The sequence below is a fragment of the Aureobasidium melanogenum genome (genome assembly GCF_000721775.1).
Source record: "Aureobasidium melanogenum CBS 110374 unplaced genomic scaffold scaffold_10, whole genome shotgun sequence".
Classification (NCBI taxonomy): Eukaryota; Fungi; Ascomycota; class Dothideomycetes; order Dothideales; family Saccotheciaceae; genus Aureobasidium; species Aureobasidium melanogenum.
The window spans coordinates 624,853-643,837 of record NW_024470062.1 but is presented as its reverse complement, the minus strand read 5'-3'; the positions used below and the strand labels follow the sequence as shown (position 1 = coordinate 643,837).

Genomic DNA, 18,985 nt, shown 5'->3' with positions numbered 1-18,985 from the left:
TCCTGGAGTAGTCTGATAAATAACACGCGACAAACACAGTCACAATATATCAGGATGGTATGTTTTCGAGAGCGAATGATTCCCGAAAGATCATGGAAAGAACCATATGCTGACATGTCACAAGTCTGCGCTCTTCAACTTCCAGTCCCTGCTACTGGTCATCCTCCTCTTCATCTGCACATGCTCCTACACACATGGCGTCTTCCCTGCCATTATGGACAAGCACAAGGACGGGTATCTTAGCTTCTACAGTTCCAGATTCATGGATCTTTGCTAATGCTCAATCAAGTTTCACCTCTGTATTCTGGAGAGCAGCACGTATTGGCGAGCGTCTGAGTCCATACATCAGCGTCTGCTGCGTCGTCATGGCCGTAAGCATCACCTAGACCTTGACCTGTCATACGTTTCTAACAAATACTAGGGTAGAATTTTTATCGGACAATAAACCTGCTTTTTTTCCAAAAGGCGTGGAGTCTGGAGTTTTGCTGCCAAAGGCACAGTCTGATCAGGGTGGCTACCATGGACCTTATGAATTTATGATTTGCTCATTCTCCTTTTACTTTTCTTGTTTTATGTGCTTGTGCCTGTTGACTCTGTTGTATCCTCCATCAAGTGATCTGCCGATTGTAGCTATCAGAGTTCATTTTCAATGAACAGGCACATGAAAAGCTGTCTCTATGGCCACACTCACTTTCAGGACGCGACTGTGTGTTTTGACAGCTTACGTTACTTCTATTTGTTGGAGTGTGGAAGAGATTGATTGTGAGTTTCAATATCACATGCGAGAAGGAGAATGTAGTGAGAAGAAAATCAATGCTTGTATAAACGACAAGCTTTTATCAATGGAATTAGCATTTCACGTTGGGTGACGTGTCTCTGTGCTCTTGTCAGATGGTGTATGATAAGACGAGAACGCTTCTGGCCAATCGAGCGATCCTAATGAGCCATTGTGCTTCTTTTTGATATCGTCCTCGTCCGTCTCTGGACTCCATGCCAGTACCGTCAACTTCCGATCGATGTGCTTCTGGCAGTATTGATGGAGCGCAACTTGGTTGCGAAGTTGCTTGGCTCTGTAGAGATAATGGCTCTCAGTAGAGAGATGGCAATGTTGCAGACGACCAAATGGTTTAGGGCTAGCATACTTGGCTCTTTGTGTTCTGCCAATGATCGTGGCTTGTCTGCTTTCCAGCAGTGGAAAATATAGCGATGACTTTTGCTTAACCCCATGGTGTAGCATCTTCTTATTGGGATCATGAGCTGATCAGAGCCTCGAGCTGAGCCTTCTGGATTGGGTTGACCCTGCCAGCAATTTCGATCAGAAGATTGGCCTCTGTCTCATTGCCACCCTTAAGCTCTTTCTTGACAACGGCCTTGACACGATCGAAGCTGCCTTGGTTCAATGTACGGACATACTGCGCAATGGCGCTTCTGAGAACCATCTCGATATCCTCATCGAGCTCGAACTTGGAGTAGGACAACAACAGCACGACAACCTTCTCGGCCAAATCTGCATTGTGCTTGGGTGATTCGCCCAAACCCTTCTTGAGCACAGCGAGGGCCTTGGCAAGCTTGAGGGGGAACTCAGCGGACTCGATTGCTTCCTGAGTGTTTGTGTCCAGAAGCTCGAGCTTGGCGAGGCAAATGTGCATGCTGATCTTGTTCGAGGCAGTTTGTTGATTGGAGAGGTACTCGATGATGTGTTGTAACAGTCTGCTTGTGCAGGGAACGTCTGTGAAGGCAGCAAAGACGTCGAAGAATTGTTCGGCGAGGAATGGGTCGTTGTTGAAGTCGCGCATCGCAGTCTCGAAGATGATGCGAGGGATATCACCGTTCAAGGCAGGGGAGGCGGCCAGTTTCTTGAGTGCTTCCTCGTCAACTGCTTGCTTTGGTTCGGGCGCTCCTTCAGGCTTGATCTCGTCGGCGGTAACGTCAGGTAGTGCCATCATGTCGGCATCTGCGTCTAATGTCGAATCGATCTGTTTTTCTTTTCTCTCAATGTCCAGGCCTAGAATCTTTCGTCGCGCGGCGATCTTTGCGACATAGAGCATTTCCAACTTGGCGTACTCCAACCACAGCTTTCTCTCCCTCTTGCAGAATCTCAGTCCTCTTTGCATGTAGCTGCGGGCGGTCTGCATATCGGCCTGCTGCTCAAAATAGTATTTGGCAGCCCATGTCCACACGTCCCACTTGATGGGGTGCATTCTCAAGCACTGTGTCAAAGCCTTTGCCAACTTCTTGTTTGCCGCCTCTTTACGGCAGAACTCGAGGTACTGCATCCACAAGCCCATGTCTCCCTGAAATCTCCTCACGCCTCTTTCCAAGACAAAGAAGATCTTCTTCTGACCAGCAAAGGCGGTAGCCTTGACACCCATGCGCTTAGAGCGCTTTTTCCTCAAAGAGTCCAGATTCATTTCGTACAGGGCATAGCGAGCGTAGTCGGCAGCTGTGGCAGCACCAGGAGTGTTGAGAAGGTGTTCGAACTCGGAGCGCTTGCGGGCTATCGATGTAATTTCCTCGCGCGTGAAGATCTTTTTGCGTTCGTATTCTTGGAGTTCGGGAACCGACTGTTCCATGAAGAAGCGAGCCTTGTCACTCGCTGCAGCCATCTTGACGGTAGTTGTATCACAAAATCTGGTTGTGTCTAACTAAGGTCGATCGCTGGTCGAAGAAAGCGTCGGGATATTTTTGAGTTCACCGCCTTGATTCTGCCGTCACTCGTCGGACTTTGCATGGCCGAAGACTGGGGTCGTGGTATGCCATACCACCCTGTCCTTTTTGTGGACAACCCATTTCTGATTGACACAACACTCGGACGCTTTTGTGGATACCTGAAAGCAATGCAATTAAGTGAGTCGCTTATTGGATCAACCTGTTTGGAGCCCTCCCGCAATCGAGATCTCAAATAATACTGGCGGAAATATTTTGACCAAATATGGCTGGTGATATCGAATCGAGACAAGGGTGATGACACAGCTCAAAACTTGGTATAGGTATTCATGACGGTGTATTCTCACACAATTCAAAAACACATAGTCGTCCGCCAGTGGTATGTATATAGGGCTTCCGCTTTTCTCCCTCGAACAGCATATGTTATTCGGAAGAAAGAGCGGTGCCTTGCAGCAGCCATTGACCCCGCTGGTTCCTGTCCGAGATGGACGTTCGCAATGACGTTACACAGCCTGCCGGCACTTTGTTGTTATCATATCAGCACTTATCTTCTGGCCGAGTCAGAAGATACGTCTGCACTGAAACACACCAGTCGAATCCACTTTCAGTGGACTCTGTATTCGAAGTCGTCGCTGAAGGTGAAGAATGGACGAGGCCCTAACAAACAGGGTCTTTCCAACTCTTCGGAGCTGTGGCTCCGCGGCGGGTCGCAGCTTCTCATGCCCCACCAATTTCCCGAGATGCCTGCCACTTTGACCACGTCGTTCTCTTCAATTGTTTCGTTCGTCCAGTCCTCTCCAACTTTCTTCTCGTTCGCGCGCAACGGAAGAACAGGAATCAAGCATGAGTTCGAGTGGTCTGACCGCCAGCGAGGGGCATGTTCGCGAGAGGATGCCTCGACCTGAAAAGCCGACTGACGCAACATCAACCGAGGATGCTCAAAAAACTGTCAAATCGCTCAACGAGAACGAGGCCGACAAAGACCAGTCTCAGAAACGCACTTATGGCAGAACTCCAGATGGTAAAGGTACGTCACGTTGCCATGAGAATGACAATCACCATCTGGCTGATGCAATGGCATCACAGTATTTGTGGTGCCGCAGACCCATGACATGGTCTCACAGCTTCTCTCCCCGACCCAACCAAAGAACGTGTCCGACATTGTCATCTTGGCTGTGCTCGCATGCCATGTTGCCTTGCTTTACCTCCTGCCAGATCCAATTCGTATCCCTACACTCGCAATCGTCTTCCTGTTCTGGCGTGCCGCCTACAATGCCGGCATTGGATGGCTACTTAACATACAGTCCAACCACAAGCGCCTCACTTCATGGGCTCGCAAGTACAACCTCTTCACAGACCCAAAGTCTGCCAAGAACCCGCGTCCGTGGCTCTACTATCAGCTCAAACGTGAAATGGAAACAAAGATCGCTCGCGACTACAAATTCGAAGAAGCTCCACTCGAGTACAACACATGGTTGGTTTTCAGAAGGGTCGTTGACCTTATCCTAATGTCCGACTTTGTCGCTTACTGCTGCTTTGCCATCGCTTGCGGCGGCCGTCCTGATGGTGAGAATGTTGCCATGACTCTTGCACGCTGGCTATGTGGCTTGGCCCTCGTCGCTTTCAATCTTTGGGTCAAGCTCGATGCCCACAGAGTCGTCAAAGACTACGCCTGGTACTGGGGTGACTTCTTCTACCTCATCGATCAAGAACTCACCTTTGACGGCGTTTTTGAGATGGCTCCTCATCCTATGTACTCTGTTGGCTATGTCGGCTTCTACGGCATTTCCTTGATGGCTGCCAGCTACAAGGTGCTCTTCATCTCTATTGTTGCACATGCTGCTCAGTTTGCATTTTTGACCATTGTTGAGAATCCGCACATCGAGAAAACGTATAATCCACCTACGCCCAAGAAAAGAAGAGAATCCGAGAGCGACAGAGAACCTCCCAAAAGCGCCACCCCCGAGTCTGGTCATATCAACGGCTATCCACCCATCGCGACAACCGAGAAGCCTTCTTCAGTTCACAACATCCTTGGCTTTCACAACATGGATCTTCACCGTGTTACCGACGTATCTGTCTTGCTTATGCAATCTTACTTGTTTAGTGTCGCCTTCTTGACTCCATCGACTCGTCTGTGGCAAGCCGCTTTCGTCCTCAATGCAGTGGCTTGGCGGCTGTGGTATTCGCTCGGTATAGGCTATATTCTTGACCGTCAATCGAACAAGAAAAAGTGGGCTCGCCACTTTGTCAAATATGGCGAGAGCACCGAAGAAGCGTGGAGACAGTGGAAAGGACTCTATCATTTGAGCATGAGCATGTGCACTGCAAGCTTCCTCTGCGCAGCCCTCAAGATGTACAACCTGCCTCCTGACTGGACGTACGGTCTAGCTCTGCTTCGCCACGTACTCGGTATGGCAATGATCGCTCTTCAGATCTGGACGAGCTTTAGCATCTACGAATCTCTTGGTGAATTCGGATGGTTCTTTGGCGATTTCTTCTTCGACCATGCATCCAAACTTACCTATGGCGGCATCTATAGATTCCTCAATAACCCTGAGCGGGTGCTTGGACTGGCTGGTCTTTGGGGTGTTGCATTGATCACTTGGAGCAAGACCATCTTCTTCCTTGCTTTGCTGAGCCATCTTCTCACTCTGATCTTCATACAATTCGTCGAGCGTCCACACATGGAGAAGCTCTACGGTCGAACCTTGCGCCAGGACTCTGGCCTCTCTAAGAGTCTCAAGCGTTCATTACCGTCGCCTCTGAAACAATGGCAGGGCAGTGTCGATCGGGTGCTGGAGGATTCGATGGATTTCCTTGAAGACTTCATTGACTCTGCAAGACCCAAACTCGCTTCTAGCATGGACACCTTCGTTAGAGACACACGCACTCTCTTCAAGAACTACCCAGCCCGCATCAGTATAACACGTCTTGCACCCGATCTCGCTGGCTTCGATCCCAAGGACTATTCTCTCGAGATCGAAGGCACTCCTGCGTCCGGCACCTCTGAATCTGAGCGCTATAGTGGGCGTGAGGGAGAGATTGGCCAGGTCCCTCAGCAGCGTGTTGATCAGTACAAGACTCTTACTTTCGAGTATGGTGCTCCCATCAAGGTCCGTTGGCAAGCCCCTGCCAACCATCGCAGAAACGATTGGATTGGACTCTATATGGTTGCAGACAACTCGTCACGCGATGTCACCCGTGTCGGATCTCAAGGTCGTTGGATCGCTACTACCAAAGGCGTCTACGACTCTGTGACTGCCGAAAATGGTATTCTCGTTTCTTCTCACCAGGTTACCAAAGACGGTAAGCACTATGCAACCGGCGAGGTGGAGTTCTCAGGCGATAAATTGTGGTGGACACACGGAGTTTTTGAATTCCGCTACCATCACGATGGAAAGCATAATGTGATGGCCACTTCTCGGCCTTTCGAGATCCGCATTGGTAAATTCGACGAAGACGATGTTCAGTTTGATAACATCAACCTGGCACGTTCGGCTGTTGAACAAGCCCTACTTCCTGTTGTACAAAACTGCTTCGATCGCGACCCTGAGGTTGCGCCGCGTACCACTGACGATATGTTTGGCGATGGATTGGAAAGAGAAGGTAGATATGCCAGACGTGTCGTCTTTGCTATTCATCAGATGTGAGTATTCCGCAAATTGACTGGCCATAGTCCAAAGACAAGTCGCTGACACGATATGACAGGTTTGGCATCGAGTTTGCCCCTGAAGCCGTCTTGGCGGACGGCAGTGTACAAAACCTGGCTTGGAGAATTTGCAATGCGAAGAAAGTGCTTGTGAGTAGTCTTCTTTCCGTGACCATCACGATAAGACTGACCTTTTGATGTAGGCACCCTACAGCATGACGCCCAGTCGCGGTCGCTCGACCCCTGCGGAGATGAAGGGTTGATATAGAAAATCGGTGGAATGTGTATAGGAATTAGAGAAGAAGTAATAAGGTGAAGTTAGAAGGCGTCTCATTGGACAATTAGTCGATCGTCTGGGAGAGAAAAAAAAAAGAAATAGAAAGGAAGGTTGGCTGTGGACAGAAACACACTCGCTTGCATAATACAATTCTTGTCTACAATCATCAATGACTGTGTTCTCCTTGTTGGTGTCATAGATTCTTCCTCGAGCGCGCTTTCCTTTTCTGCTTCATCACTGCTTTTTATTTGTTAACTTATCGTTCTGTTCTTCATCAGTCCACCGATGCCCTTCCTGGCTTCGCCACATGGTACGACAACAGAGACGTTCGGACTTTTCAATTCCTATCTATCTTTGCTCAATCGAATGTTGGACATTGTGAACGCAAATACGAGTACAGGTTTTGAAAACACAAAAAATGAGCCTTCACGACGTCGCGATTCTCATGTCTCATTTTTCACTTTTGCGAACATCGCACTCTGCAGGTAGTCCGGCCCATATCTAATGAGTTCTGCGCTTCTTCGCCATGGATCGGAAGTTTTGGTACGTGGGTGCTCCACTCGAGGTTTTGAGATCATCATCGATAGAGAGAGATCCTTCGCCGGTCAGATCAACAACACCGTCGGTTTCATCGTCGTCTACGAGATTGATCAGGGGACGCTTGCCCTGCCTAACGAACTCGAGGGGCGTGGCTTGGCCAGACGACTCAAGTGTGGTTCCATCAGTCATGGACTCGTCACGGCTGGGTGGCATGGTATTCTCAGAAGCACCGAGCTGAGCGTTCTGGGCCATGTTGTCGTTCTGAGCTTGGAGGAGCTCGGCATACTCTTTGTCGTGCTGTTTAGCCATGCTGGCGATGAGCTTGCCAAACGCTGGATCCTTTTGCGACTCTTGGCATTCAGTGCAATGAATGTACCAGGCATTGCGCTTGGGCACAAAGTCCAACACCTCGTACTCCGGAATGGTTTCACCCAGCAGTTTGGAGTTGGGGTCAAGGCAGTCTTCGCAGAAGCCCTTTTGGCACCAGCGACAGCGATAAATCAAGCCACCAGCATTGCCAGTACTCCTTTCGCAATCATTGCAGTCGTGCTGAGGACAGTGGAAGTTCATCTTGGACGTGGCCTTGACCTGGTATTTCTCGGTCAAGCAAGCCAGGTGATAAGAACGAGGACATCCTGAGCAGAGATACATCTCTCCGCCATCGAAGCAACATTGACATATCTCCTGATGATTGATCGGGGCTGCCTTCTCACGCTTAGGATCAGCAAGGCGAGGGTCTTTGCCGGCAAATGTAGGAACAGCCTCCCAATCGTTACAGTTCATGCTCTCCTTGTTGATGGCGAAACCGTTAACCATGACTGTTGTGTTCTTGTCTACTCGGCGGTCCGCACGCGAGAGTTCAGGAGCAGATACAGCTGTCTTGTCGATACTCTTCTGATACTTGACACCGTTGAGCACAGCACTCTCAACACGCTCCATTTTGGCCAACCATTCTTTTTCGGTAGCTTCCTCGGACTCGCCGTTCACATGAGGGTCGACAGGCTTGTCCTTGCACTTCTCAATTATCGTATCGAGATCCCAAGTAACCATTTCATTCACATCAACCTCAGGATGACTCAACGTAGTAGCGCCGCGACGAATCAAACTCTTCAACTGTGAGAAACCAAGCTCTGGACCATCATCTGCCGAAGTGTCGTCTTGCTTGGCAGCTCTCTTTCTCTTTTGCGCTTGGTTGGTGGAATGAATGTCTTGCATGGACTCAGTTATCTTTGCGGAGAGATACAGCTTCTTTCGAATTCGGCCCATCATCTGTTCTTCCACAGTGCCAGAGCTCAGCAACTTGTAGATAGTGACAGGCTTGGTCTGTCCGATACGGTGAGAGCGGGCTTCTGCCTGGAGCGTGACTTGAGGGTTCCAGTCTTCATCGAGGAAGACTACGTCGCTTGCGGCAGTCAGATTGAGACCCAGTCCACCTGCACGGGTGGAGATGAGCATGATCTTGTATTCGGAAGATACGTCGTTGAAGAGCCTGATTTGCAGATTACGGACTGCTCGCTGGGTGCTGCCGTCAAAGCGCACATGACGAAATGCAGCATTGTGCTGGTTACTGCCTTTTGTGGCGAGGAGATCCTCACAGTAGTCAAGGGCTGAGGTGAAGCCAGAGAAAATGAGGATTTTCTTTCCTTGTTTCACGACGAGCTCGTCGATTATCTTGTTCAAGACGATGAATTTTCCAGAGGCGTGCATGATATGATCACCATAGTAGTATGGATCTGGTGCAGCACCTCTGATCATGTAAGGAGTCACACAAGTCTTGCGCAACTGCATGACTATGTTCATCAGCTTCTTGTACGCAGACGTGTCCTTCTCTCCGGTCGCCTCATTGGATATAGCTTGCTCGATAAGAGCGCGGCTCTGGCTGTTGAAGTCGCTCTCCATCACATCTTTGACTTGATTGAGCTGAGCATCCTCTTCAACTTCTCTGATCAGTGCTTCATGTTCTTTCTCCTTCACATTGCCGAAGATGTCATCCAGGAGTGTATCACCAGCTTTCGTGAGCAGTCTCGTGTACCAGAATCGCTGAAGCGGCGTTAGAGGAATGTACAATAAAACCTCGCTTTTGGGAGGGAGTCCAAGGTCGACACCAGGACTGCTTTTCATTCTTCGAATCATGATAAGTTCAAGCAGATGACGTGCATGATCCATAAAGATCGAGTCAACTTGACCACGGCCGATGTCAAATGCTTCTTTGAACAGGTCTGCAGTTTTGTCGACGAAAACGCTCGGGTACAGCCAGTGGAGCAAGGCCCACATCTCACGTAGGTCGTTCTGTAGTGGAGTTCCGGTCAGGAGCAAACGGTGTTCAGCTTGTAGACCTTGCAAAGCGAGGGAGATATTCGTCTTGTCGTTTTTGATCTTGTGTCCTTCATCCAAGATACAATAGCGCCATACGAAAGCCTGCTTTAGCCACGAGCTTTCTGATTGGAAAGTCTCGTAATTGGTGACCATGACATCGAAGACAGTTCCAGCATCCTTATTTTCAGGCACGGTAACATCACCCCGCTTGGTTTTATTACGTCCGGTCGCGTTCCCATATCTGTCTGTCACTCCAGAAGCCATCAACTTCACCTCGTTGCGCTCGGCAGTTGAGCCGTGGAAGCGGAGCACCTTGAGCTTTGGAGTCCACTTTCGGGCCTCGTCGCACCATGATCCCAGGACACTGAGAGGACAAACAACCAAGAAGGGTCGAGCGATGCCGGCTGGACTGGGGTATGTCTCTTCAATGTGTTGGATCAAAGACAATGTTTGCAGCGTCTTTCCAAGACCCATCTCATCACCCAGGATTGCAGGCATTGCGTTCTCGTACATGTTGGCCAAGAAGGACAGGCCAGTAAGCTGATACGGCTTCATCGTAGCGACGACGCCATTGGGTTGCTTGCTGAGTTGGGAGTACGGCACGTAATCCTGGTGCTTGTCATCGGCTTGAAGAAGTTTGGAGATGTAGTTGTTTGGAGGAAGTAATGGCAAGAAGTAGTCTTTGTGGTGAACGAGGAAAGCATCACGCTTTGTTTTGGTCGTGGTGGCAATCTCCTCGCGTACTCGATTACGCACAGTATCAGCCTTGACGATGCGCGATGCCGTAGCTCTAGCCTTTGACACAGGCTCCTCAATGATCATGTCAGAATCCAAAACACGGTTCTCAGCGATTTGTTGCCTCTTGGATTTGGATCTGGGAGTTTTTGTCTTGGGAGATTGGGTCTTGGGAGTCTTTGGGCGCGGTGAATTGTTGTAATCAACTTTAGACCGGGCAGCTCGAGGAGGCAGTGTTCTGCTCGGAGTGATAGGGTTCACTTTGACGGGACTCGACCTGACAGGGCTCGCGACATCGATGTTAGAGAGCATTTCCTCATCGTCGTCGTTGACAGCATTGCCGTTCTTGAACTCAGGGTGAGCATCCGTGTGAGTGTTAGTTGAGCTCGAAGTTTTCAGAGCAGGTAATGTATCTTCTGTCATTGTGTTCTTCAAGGGAGAACCCTGACTCGTAGGCTGAGAAGGGCTCAGTGGTACCGAGAGAGGTTTTTGTCTTGGTTTGAATAGCGATAGGAGACTAGACGCCGAGAGTCGTTGTCTCTTAGGTGCTGGTTGTTGAGTGCTGCAGCCCAAAGGACTCTGTGACCGAAGCGACTGGTTCGCCATGACTTTGGAATTGATTTGTGTCGATTGGAACTAGTGAACAATGTCCTGTATTCACTCGATCCAGTTTTCTGGTGAAAAAGATGACGGTTGGATTGGAGTTGAAAGTGAAGTCGCACTTGTTTATGATGCCATGGAAATGCAGACTTTCATTCAAGCAGGACTGATAGCGCTTACTAGTCTTGGGTGAGGATAATGAGTCAAAGGTAGAAGAAGGTTGCTATGAGCTCATGCCATCAGTAATGCAATGGGGAATGATTTTGCTGATTGAATTGGTGCAGTTGAAAGCCTGCAGCAGGACAACCAACCATCAAAACAAAGCGTGACTGCTGCGGCGACCATGCGAAAACTGGCCAATTGTACGGGGTTTCTCTTTGGCCACAAATGATATACAAACAGGCTCTCAGAGCTGAAGAAACAGTCAGATCGTGTTCACCCTCTAAAACACATCGACGCTTGAAAGATCGGATGTTGGAATAAGTGCAAGCGTGAGTGGCTAGCGAAAAGCCAAAGCAACCACTCTAGATATGCAATCGTCTGATTCTCAGCTGCTCAGAATGCTCTCCAATGGTGACTTAGCAACTACGGCTACAGTACAAGTAGATCGCAGCACAAATAACTTTCTTATGATTGTTCGGAATACATCAAGAGGAAGCACTTTCGCGTTATGCGCGTACAAGCCGCGATGCTTGAACCAACATTTTTGCCGCTTTCGCGCGGCGTCAAATCTGGCTAATTAACAAGCATTAACCCTATCAGATCTCCAAAATTGGTAATCCTGGGGTCGAGAAAGCTTGATCGGTCCGGCAGTTCGACCAGATTCAACCCGAGTCGCGATATCTTTCGTATCGAGAGTGTTCTCGTTATATTTCTCTCTCCTGGACCCTTATGCGCAAGGCTCTTACCAAGTCGCTGTCTTCGTTTCACAGCACACCTCGTACTGTCTACCGTAACACTCGCGCATTCACAACAAGCGTCAAACTATCCAGCAGCAACATGGAGAAGCCATTCGAGAAGATGGAGGAGCAGATTCCCAAGGCTCCCGAGCCCACAAGCGCTGCTGCGCCCAAGCAAGAGGAACAGGAGTTGCCCAAGTTGTCGCCACAAGAGTTCAGGATATACAACAGAATGGCAGAGCACATGGACATGTTCGTATGTATCTCGCCTGTAAACACTCCATATCTACTCGGCCTGAACTGACGTCGCAAAGCACGAGAACTTCCGTAGAACGTGGAATTTACTGTACGGAGCATGCGAAAGCAAGAAGCGTCCGGCTGGCATGTCAATCCGTCAGTTCATTGGTGTCGGAGACGACTTCTGCCACCATTTGACCATCCACCACACCATCGAGGAACGCCACATCTTCCCAGTCCTTGCCCGCAAGATGCCAGCCTTCAAGAAAGAGCTTGAGTTGCTCACGCAGCACAAACAGATTCATGAAGGCCTCGACAAGTTCGAAGAGTATCTCGGTCAATGCCGAAGTGGAGAGAAAGAGCTGCGCATGGATGAGATGAAATCGATCCTGGACACATTCGGCAAGGTCCTATGGCAACATCTTGACGACGAGGTACATGAGCTTCGAGCGGAGAACATGAGACGGTATTGGACGCCAGCCGAAATGGCGAGGATCCCCATATAGAGAATAGCCGGAAGAATATCTCATAGACTTCTCTTTTCGTTCAGGACGGCTTGCCCTGCTTTCTTGCCGCAGCAAACTTCTCGTGCCATTTTCTCTTCCCAGCAGTTGTCGTAGTTGACGGCTTGGACGCGCCAGCAGTGGCTTCTTCGGCGTGTGCACTTTGGTTGTGGAGGAGCTCAATGCGCTTTCCGCCTGCTGATGGTTTGTACGATCCCTATCCAAAGGTTAGTCATGTTCGCTCGCTGTAGTCATGTGGGCTTGCCTTAAGCATATCGAGATTTGCCTCGGTTCGCCATAGCTCGGGAAGGGCATCTTTCCAGGTGTCCATGAATACCGATGTGTCCATGATCGACTGCTTATTGTTCTGACGACATGATTCCAGTGTGTTGACGCCCACCCATTTTACAGTGGCATGCTGCTGAAGTTGGAGCAAGCTCTGATTGTCATCGGATAGTTTCGAGAAGATGGCATCAACCAAACTCCTTGGCCATTCGTCTTCCCCATCAAGCATCTTGTCGACAAGCTCTTTCTGCACCGGCTCTGCCAGGTTGACGGCATTCGCATATGCAATCTCCAACAACCATTTCCAGACTTTCGCAAGGGCGATGGCAGTGGGACGGAAGCTTTGACCAGAATGCTCAAAGGCGATCAGATCTCTCCAGACGGTCTGGCACTCGTCATGGCTCATTGGAGTAAGGGCGAAGACATGATCCTTGGTCTGCGGATTGGAAGGGCGGATGTCTAGGTCCTGCGGTTCGGCGAACGGTATCAAGAGAGAGCGAAGGATAGATTCGGCATGACGAATAGGCGCGGGCAGACACTCGAGGGCTGAACGGCATTGCGAAATAGCGGTTGTAGCTTGAGCATTACGGGCAGGGGTTGTGATGTAGACGGTGTTGGAGGTGTGGACCTGGCGTAAGAGGTAGGTCTTGTCTCTTGTGGTCAAGAAGGCTTCAGGGTCTGTCGCGTCTTTGGCTTTGAAGCTCAGAGTGGGGGTGTCGGAGGTAGTGATGTATTCGAGTAGATCTGGAGGGAGTTCGAGCAGACGACATGGTTGCAGGTCGGCGGCAATGGAGAAGGGAGTGGGCGAGGTCGACTGCGACGACATGTTTGGTCTGCTTGGGCTGACTTTGCTCTTTCTCTCTCCGACCAGCTTCCACGCGCGCGGATCGCGACTGCCCTCCCCCACAAACAAAACCCGCCGGCGCCAGACGTGGACCAGGGAAGCTCTTAAACTAGTTCGTCGGCAGTGCGGGCCGAGAGATCAATATCAAAGCCGACGGTTGCAACAACAAACGGTGTGCGACCCAATTGCTGTCCTGAAAGAGTATACACGGCAATCTCCCCCTCGCGTCGCCTTCTTGTTGTGTTTCTAGCTAGTTCCTGTCTGTCGTCCGCTCGTTCGCCTTCCTCGCTCGCTCTCCCACTCTCAGTCGGGGCGAAGGCTGGTCCTCGTCCGCTTTGTTTACTTTTTCGACAACCGGCCATGAGCTTATACCGCGGCCACCTCGCAAGTGTCTGAGATCCTCCCAATGGTCGTTGTTACTCCGGCCATAGCCGCCCTCACCGGCGAGCTAACCCTCTTCCACACCACCGACCCACTTCTCTCCAATTCGCCCATCCTCGTCTTCTATGGTCCTGCGCCCTCCATCTCTGCCGCTACCTCACGCATCCAGATCCACGTCTTCACCCCCGCCGGCTTCGAATCCTACCCTCGTGTCAGCATCTCGCCCAGTGCTCCCTACTATGCTGCTGTCAATTCGCTCCCACGAGAGGAGCAGGGCGATGAGGTCTGTCGTGGTTTGGCCTTTGGTCTGTCCAAGTATTTCGCCGAAGTCCCTCGAGCTTCAAGAGACGCATGGGTCGCACAAGCATGTCTCTCAAAGAAAGCCGCTTCTGCCTTTGCCCTGTTCAGCGACCCTCACGTCGCCATACTGGCCACCCGTATGAACAAGGTCGATAACCTTGACGAGATTATCAACGACATCCAACGTTCTCTTAGTGAACAGACCGTATCTTGGCTAGATCTGGACGTTGTTTTGCCTCCCGGATCAATTGAGCCTGTCAAAATCGAAGACGAAGAGCCTGAGAAAGAGAACGTAGACGAAGATGAGCTATGTGCTCGTCGATATGGAGATTATGCACCTTTCATCAAGTTGCTAGGCGAACCTGCCTTTCTGCCGACCTCCAAGCTACGCAGAGCTCCTTCAAAGCCCACCGCTATTGGCCGCAGTCAAGCTTTCCTAAGAGACCAGCGCGATGTGGTCAGGAAGGAGATGAGTGAGCTAGTCGACACCGAGTCCAACTACATCAACAAACTCTCCACGCTGGTGGCTGACATCGCTTCCGATCTACGACAAATAGTTCATAACGACGCTATACCAGTCTCGAACCCCATGGAACGCACGATCAATGATCTATTTCCTCCCTTTCTTGACAAGATGCTCGAACTGAACTCGGCTTTTCTTGAGGCTATCCGCCGCGTCTTGGACGAAACTGAAGACTCGACCATCTTGGATCTGACAGACACTGCCGAGGAAACCTCCAACGATGAGCCAATAGCAGACACGATTGGTCTAACCGACTTCGCAAAGTGTTTGATTGAATGGTTTCCGAAGTTTGCCGAGTGCTACCCCTCCTATATGCAAGCCCACTCAAGGTTTCCACGCTTGATGAGAAGATTGGCGCGCATTGGAGATGCAAGCATTCTTGACAAGATTCAGGAGTTTGGAGAGAAGCGCCTAAATTCTCTGCTCATTGAGCCAGTACAACGTCTGCCACGTTACACCTTGTACATCGACAGCATCGCGAAGCAGCTTCCGGTAGCTCATCCTGCACTTAAACTACTGCTCAAAGCTCGAGATATTGTCTCGGAGATCTGTTCGCAGGACGCACCAGGTGCCCAAGAAACGAACATGTGGGAGCGTTTGCAACGTATTGTCAAGTCATGGCCAGAAGAAATCGAGTCTGTAGGCCGACTGATTACCATAGTGGATGTGGTGGAGATGTTCCCTCCGTTTGAGGACGGCCACAGCCGCGGAAGCTCGGGAGTCCTTATGTTGTTCACCGACTGTACTGTGTTTGTGGAAAAGCGAACTCAGATGGCCATGTCTGCGCGTGCGCTGTTGTCGGAACTCGGTAAACCATTGCTCGAGGACCGTCGTGACTCGACTCGTCCAGGCACTCCACCATCTCTGCATTTTGTTGATTCTTTCAGCTTGCAAGACACCACTGTCACAGAGTATCTGGACAACCGTGCGATCACCATCATGCCACTATCGCCTGGTCCCGATCCTGGCATTGCATGTGAGCAGCGTGTATATCTGCTTGAAGGATCGTACTCTGGAAAAGCATCCAAGTTCCAAGAAGAATGGACCAAAGCCCAGGTCGAAGGCCGATTCACTGAGGAAGAGCGTGAGAGTGGGAAGTGGGAAGTCCGCAGTGCTCAAATCTCTGGCGGGGATCTGAATCTATTCAACGCCATCTTTGAAGGTTGTCAAAGGCATCACCAGGAAAATCCAGCCGAATCAGCACGGATCCGTGTAATTATTGACCCCAGCAAGCATGAACATCTCACACCCGTCGGAGACAACCAACTTGAGGCAAATGTGTCCTTGGAGAAGTCGGACAAGGGACAGTGGCGTATATCCATCGAGAGCGCCTTCTCCATGGCAACACGCGATAAGGTCGATGAAGGAGAATTTCTCTCTCTATTCATACGTCGACTGAGTGGGCTACTAACGTCTCGATTCTCGACCAAGAATTCTGCAATCACTTCTTCGTTCGTCCTTCGCAACCAGCAAGTCTTGGACGACTTGCATCTGGAATTTGAAAAGAAAGAGGCTGAGGTGTCAGTCGCACCGGAGCCATCTTCTAGCCATGAACATCATCGACCTAAATCCCCTGTTAAGATGATCTCCAACTTCCTCTCTCAGTCGACGCATGGGCGTCAAACGCCGACTTCACGAAAGCTTCCTCAACCCAATGCCTTCTCAGATGCACCTCTGCTTCTTCCAAGCAGTAGGGATGGAAGTCGACCATCTTCACGCGACCAACCTCTACAGCTCTCTCTGACTCCTGAAAGAAACAACAGCGTGGCAAGTCCTTCGAAAAGACTCGAGGATGCGCTGAACACCTATCTCTTAGCGCTGCTTGCTCGTAAAGGCAACATTGTTGGAAAAGTTGTGCAAGGCAGATCGCGTGCAAACGAACTCTCTGTCAACGAACTATACAACTCATTGCTTGAAGATCCCAACATGATGGTGATAGCAGCACAGTCATCCATTGACGTCCTATTTGCTGCTTTCGAGAAATTTCTCAATGTTGCTTGGAAAGAAGGCATTGGGGCAGTGATGACAGCAACTCAATTTCAGACCATTCAAACTAAAGCCGAGAGTTTGTTCCCTGTCGATTTTGAGCGCTACTTCAAAGACAGTTTTCACAATATGTCTCCTCCAAACCAAAGAGCATTGAAGGGAATTGTCAAGCTGTTAGCAGAACTGTTGGATGGCACTGGTAACGATGGCGACCGCGGTATTTTGACTGCAGCGTTTGTCGAGATCTTGGTCCCTGATGGCAACCCATACGATTTTGTGTCACTGCTCGATAGATTCGTGGAGGATATCGAATCATTGTTTGGCGAGGTGGTGCAACCTAGAGAGGTAAGGCCTACATTGGGAGGACATGGTCGCTCACGCTCCACCAACACGGCATCCTTGACCTCTAATACATCCTCCTTCCGAAAGAAGTTCGGGTTTGGCTCTAGTACCAGCAAACCCGAGCAAGACTACAAAGTTTCAGTGTGGCGTACTCTGAGCAAGAGCACAAGGCTTCCTGATCAACCATCAAGCTTGTCTAGAGGCACAATGCAACGAGCGAAGACCACGGATGGCCATAGTGGATTACCGATCAGACCGTTCTCGCAAGAAGGACCAAGTAGAGGCCCATCGCCGCAACCTCCTGAACGACCCATGTCACACGACTCTATGTGGCATAATAATGGCCCTTCGCTCGGAAGTATAGGAGAGACGCTCAGCCCACCGAACCCTTCGCCTCACAGAAAGAAACGGCGTAGCTCGCTGTCCGACCTCAAATCTTTGGAGCTTACTTTGAATGAATCACCTTTCATCTCGCCATCCGCCATGCGCTCTTTCGAGGCTTCACCAAAGGAACCGGCGGAGAGGACAAAATCACCTTCTCCAACACTTACCAGAGCTAGTGGCATTCCCACTCTTGCTTCAACTCTGGGTTCGCCTATCAGTGATCGACCTCGTTCAAGACTGCCATCTGCTTTCCGCAAAGAAAACTCGCCTCTCAATCAGCCCAGTCCATCACCATCCTCAACCAGGCCAAGAAGCCTGAGCAAGCAGCCGGAAGAATTTGACGCCAGTCCGGCTCCACTTTTACGACGTGGCAGCAAGCAAGTAGGGGATGCGACGCACAGTCCTTACTCGATTGGTAGGCGGGGCTCAAAGCATATCGATGAAGGACTTTATCCACTGGCACGCCGCGGATCCAAGCAGGTTGAAGATGGACACAACGTTCTCGCACGTCGTGGATCAAAGCAAGTGGATGATGTAAGTTCCAGTGCTTATCCAACACTGCGACGCAGTTCAAATATCCCTCTACTATCATCCAAAATTGACAGACCCAAAACACCCTCTACACCAACCACGAGAGCAGGCTTGTCAGAGCGTCCAACAGCTGGCAACGCTATGCGTATCAAAACAGGTCATCCAGGTACACCAGCAAAAGTGACGATAAAATCGCCACCACCTAGTGGTACGCCGACCAGGAAATTGCGCATGCAATCACCGCAGAAACTTCGTGAGCGTCTTCAAGACGAGCATCGCGCCTTGGACGCTGCACATTCAACCCTGCAAGATGAGTTGAGTCGTATAGGCGAAGAATTAAGCTTGACTCGCCACAACAACGTCTTGCGTGGTGACGAGTCACTCGCTCAAGCCTCATCATCCGATCATGACTTCCATGCTCGACTCTCAGCTCTCGAAGCCTCAATTCCTTCTTCCGTGGACGCTGTAGCCTCTCGTATCGCCAAGATCCAAGCCGACTCACTGTCCTCCCTTGCCGTCTCGGAATCCAAAGCCAAGAAATTGGATGAGTTATATCGTGAAGCCAATGCTGAGAACGAAGCATTGTATGCACGCTTCAACGATGAGTTGGCGAGAGTGTTGAAAGCTGTCAGGAGCGGACAGGGGCTTGACGAGTTGAAGAACAAAGTCCGAGAGTCGCAAGATGAGGCTGGAAGACTGAGAAGAGAGAACGCTAGATTGAAGCGTGAGGTTCTGGGCTTGAGAAGTCAGCTCAAGGAGTGATGCATGTTGGGTCGTGAATATCCATTGAACGATACCAGGGCTTGGGTGATGATACGGTGGTTGGCGGATTGGATAATGGAAGGCTTGGATGGAAAAGGTGGTGGCGGAAGGAGCAAGGAAAGGAAACCTGACTTGGCATGGCATGAAAAACTATGAGTGATAGGGAAAGCTGGACTGACGGAGAGAAGGAGGAAGGATGAGAACAGAGGAAAGAACGGCGA

The 18,985-nt window shown here is 50.3% G+C and overlaps 7 protein-coding genes across 7 annotated transcripts; 4 read left to right on the top strand and 3 right to left on the bottom strand.

Moving 5' to 3' along the window:
* Positions 1–106: 106 nt before the first annotated feature.
* Positions 107–445, top strand: M437DRAFT_75432 (DUF1242-domain-containing protein; the record flags this gene model as incomplete). The annotated part of the gene is made up of 3 exons (XM_041026426.1): positions 107–234; positions 290–371; positions 422–445. The coding sequence occupies 3 exons, from the start codon at positions 107–109 to the stop codon at positions 443–445; spliced, it is 234 nt and encodes a 77-aa protein (XP_040879933.1).
* Positions 446–1,250: 805 nt separating this feature from the next.
* On the bottom strand, positions 1,251–2,606 carry M437DRAFT_48284 (uncharacterized protein; the record flags this gene model as incomplete). The annotated part of the gene is made up of 2 exons (XM_041021627.1): positions 1,251–1,412; positions 1,494–2,606. 2 exons carry the CDS (start codon positions 2,604–2,606, stop codon positions 1,251–1,253), a joined length of 1,275 nt encoding a protein of 424 aa, XP_040879932.1.
* Positions 2,607–3,510: 904 nt separating this feature from the next.
* On the top strand, positions 3,511–6,582 carry M437DRAFT_75430 (phosphatidylethanolamine N-methyltransferase; the record flags this gene model as incomplete). The annotated part of the gene is made up of 4 exons (XM_041026425.1): positions 3,511–3,694; positions 3,754–6,316; positions 6,379–6,469; positions 6,523–6,582. The coding sequence occupies 4 exons, from the start codon at positions 3,511–3,513 to the stop codon at positions 6,580–6,582; spliced, it is 2,898 nt and encodes a 965-aa protein (XP_040879931.1).
* Positions 6,583–7,097: 515 nt separating this feature from the next.
* On the bottom strand, positions 7,098–10,274 carry M437DRAFT_48991 (uncharacterized protein; the record flags this gene model as incomplete). Its single annotated transcript, XM_041021761.1, has 1 exon — positions 7,098–10,274. The coding sequence occupies one exon, from the start codon at positions 10,272–10,274 to the stop codon at positions 7,098–7,100; it is 3,177 nt and encodes a 1,058-aa protein (XP_040879930.1).
* Positions 10,275–11,807: 1,533 nt separating this feature from the next.
* On the top strand, positions 11,808–12,429 carry M437DRAFT_48394 (uncharacterized protein; the record flags this gene model as incomplete). Its single annotated transcript, XM_041021651.1, has 2 exons — positions 11,808–11,942; positions 12,001–12,429. The coding sequence occupies 2 exons, from the start codon at positions 11,808–11,810 to the stop codon at positions 12,427–12,429; spliced, it is 564 nt and encodes a 187-aa protein (XP_040879929.1).
* Positions 12,430–12,469: 40 nt separating this feature from the next.
* M437DRAFT_75427 (uncharacterized protein) lies at positions 12,470–13,537 on the bottom strand (the record flags this gene model as incomplete). The annotated part of the gene is made up of 2 exons (XM_041026424.1): positions 12,470–12,643; positions 12,692–13,537. 2 exons carry the CDS (start codon positions 13,535–13,537, stop codon positions 12,470–12,472), a joined length of 1,020 nt encoding a protein of 339 aa, XP_040879928.1.
* Positions 13,538–13,961: 424 nt separating this feature from the next.
* Positions 13,962–18,764, top strand: M437DRAFT_48893 (uncharacterized protein; the record flags this gene model as incomplete). The annotated part of the gene is made up of 2 exons (XM_041021743.1): positions 13,962–17,886; positions 18,109–18,764. 2 exons carry the CDS (start codon positions 13,962–13,964, stop codon positions 18,762–18,764), a joined length of 4,581 nt encoding a protein of 1,526 aa, XP_040879927.1.
* Positions 18,765–18,985: the final 221 nt, after the last annotated feature.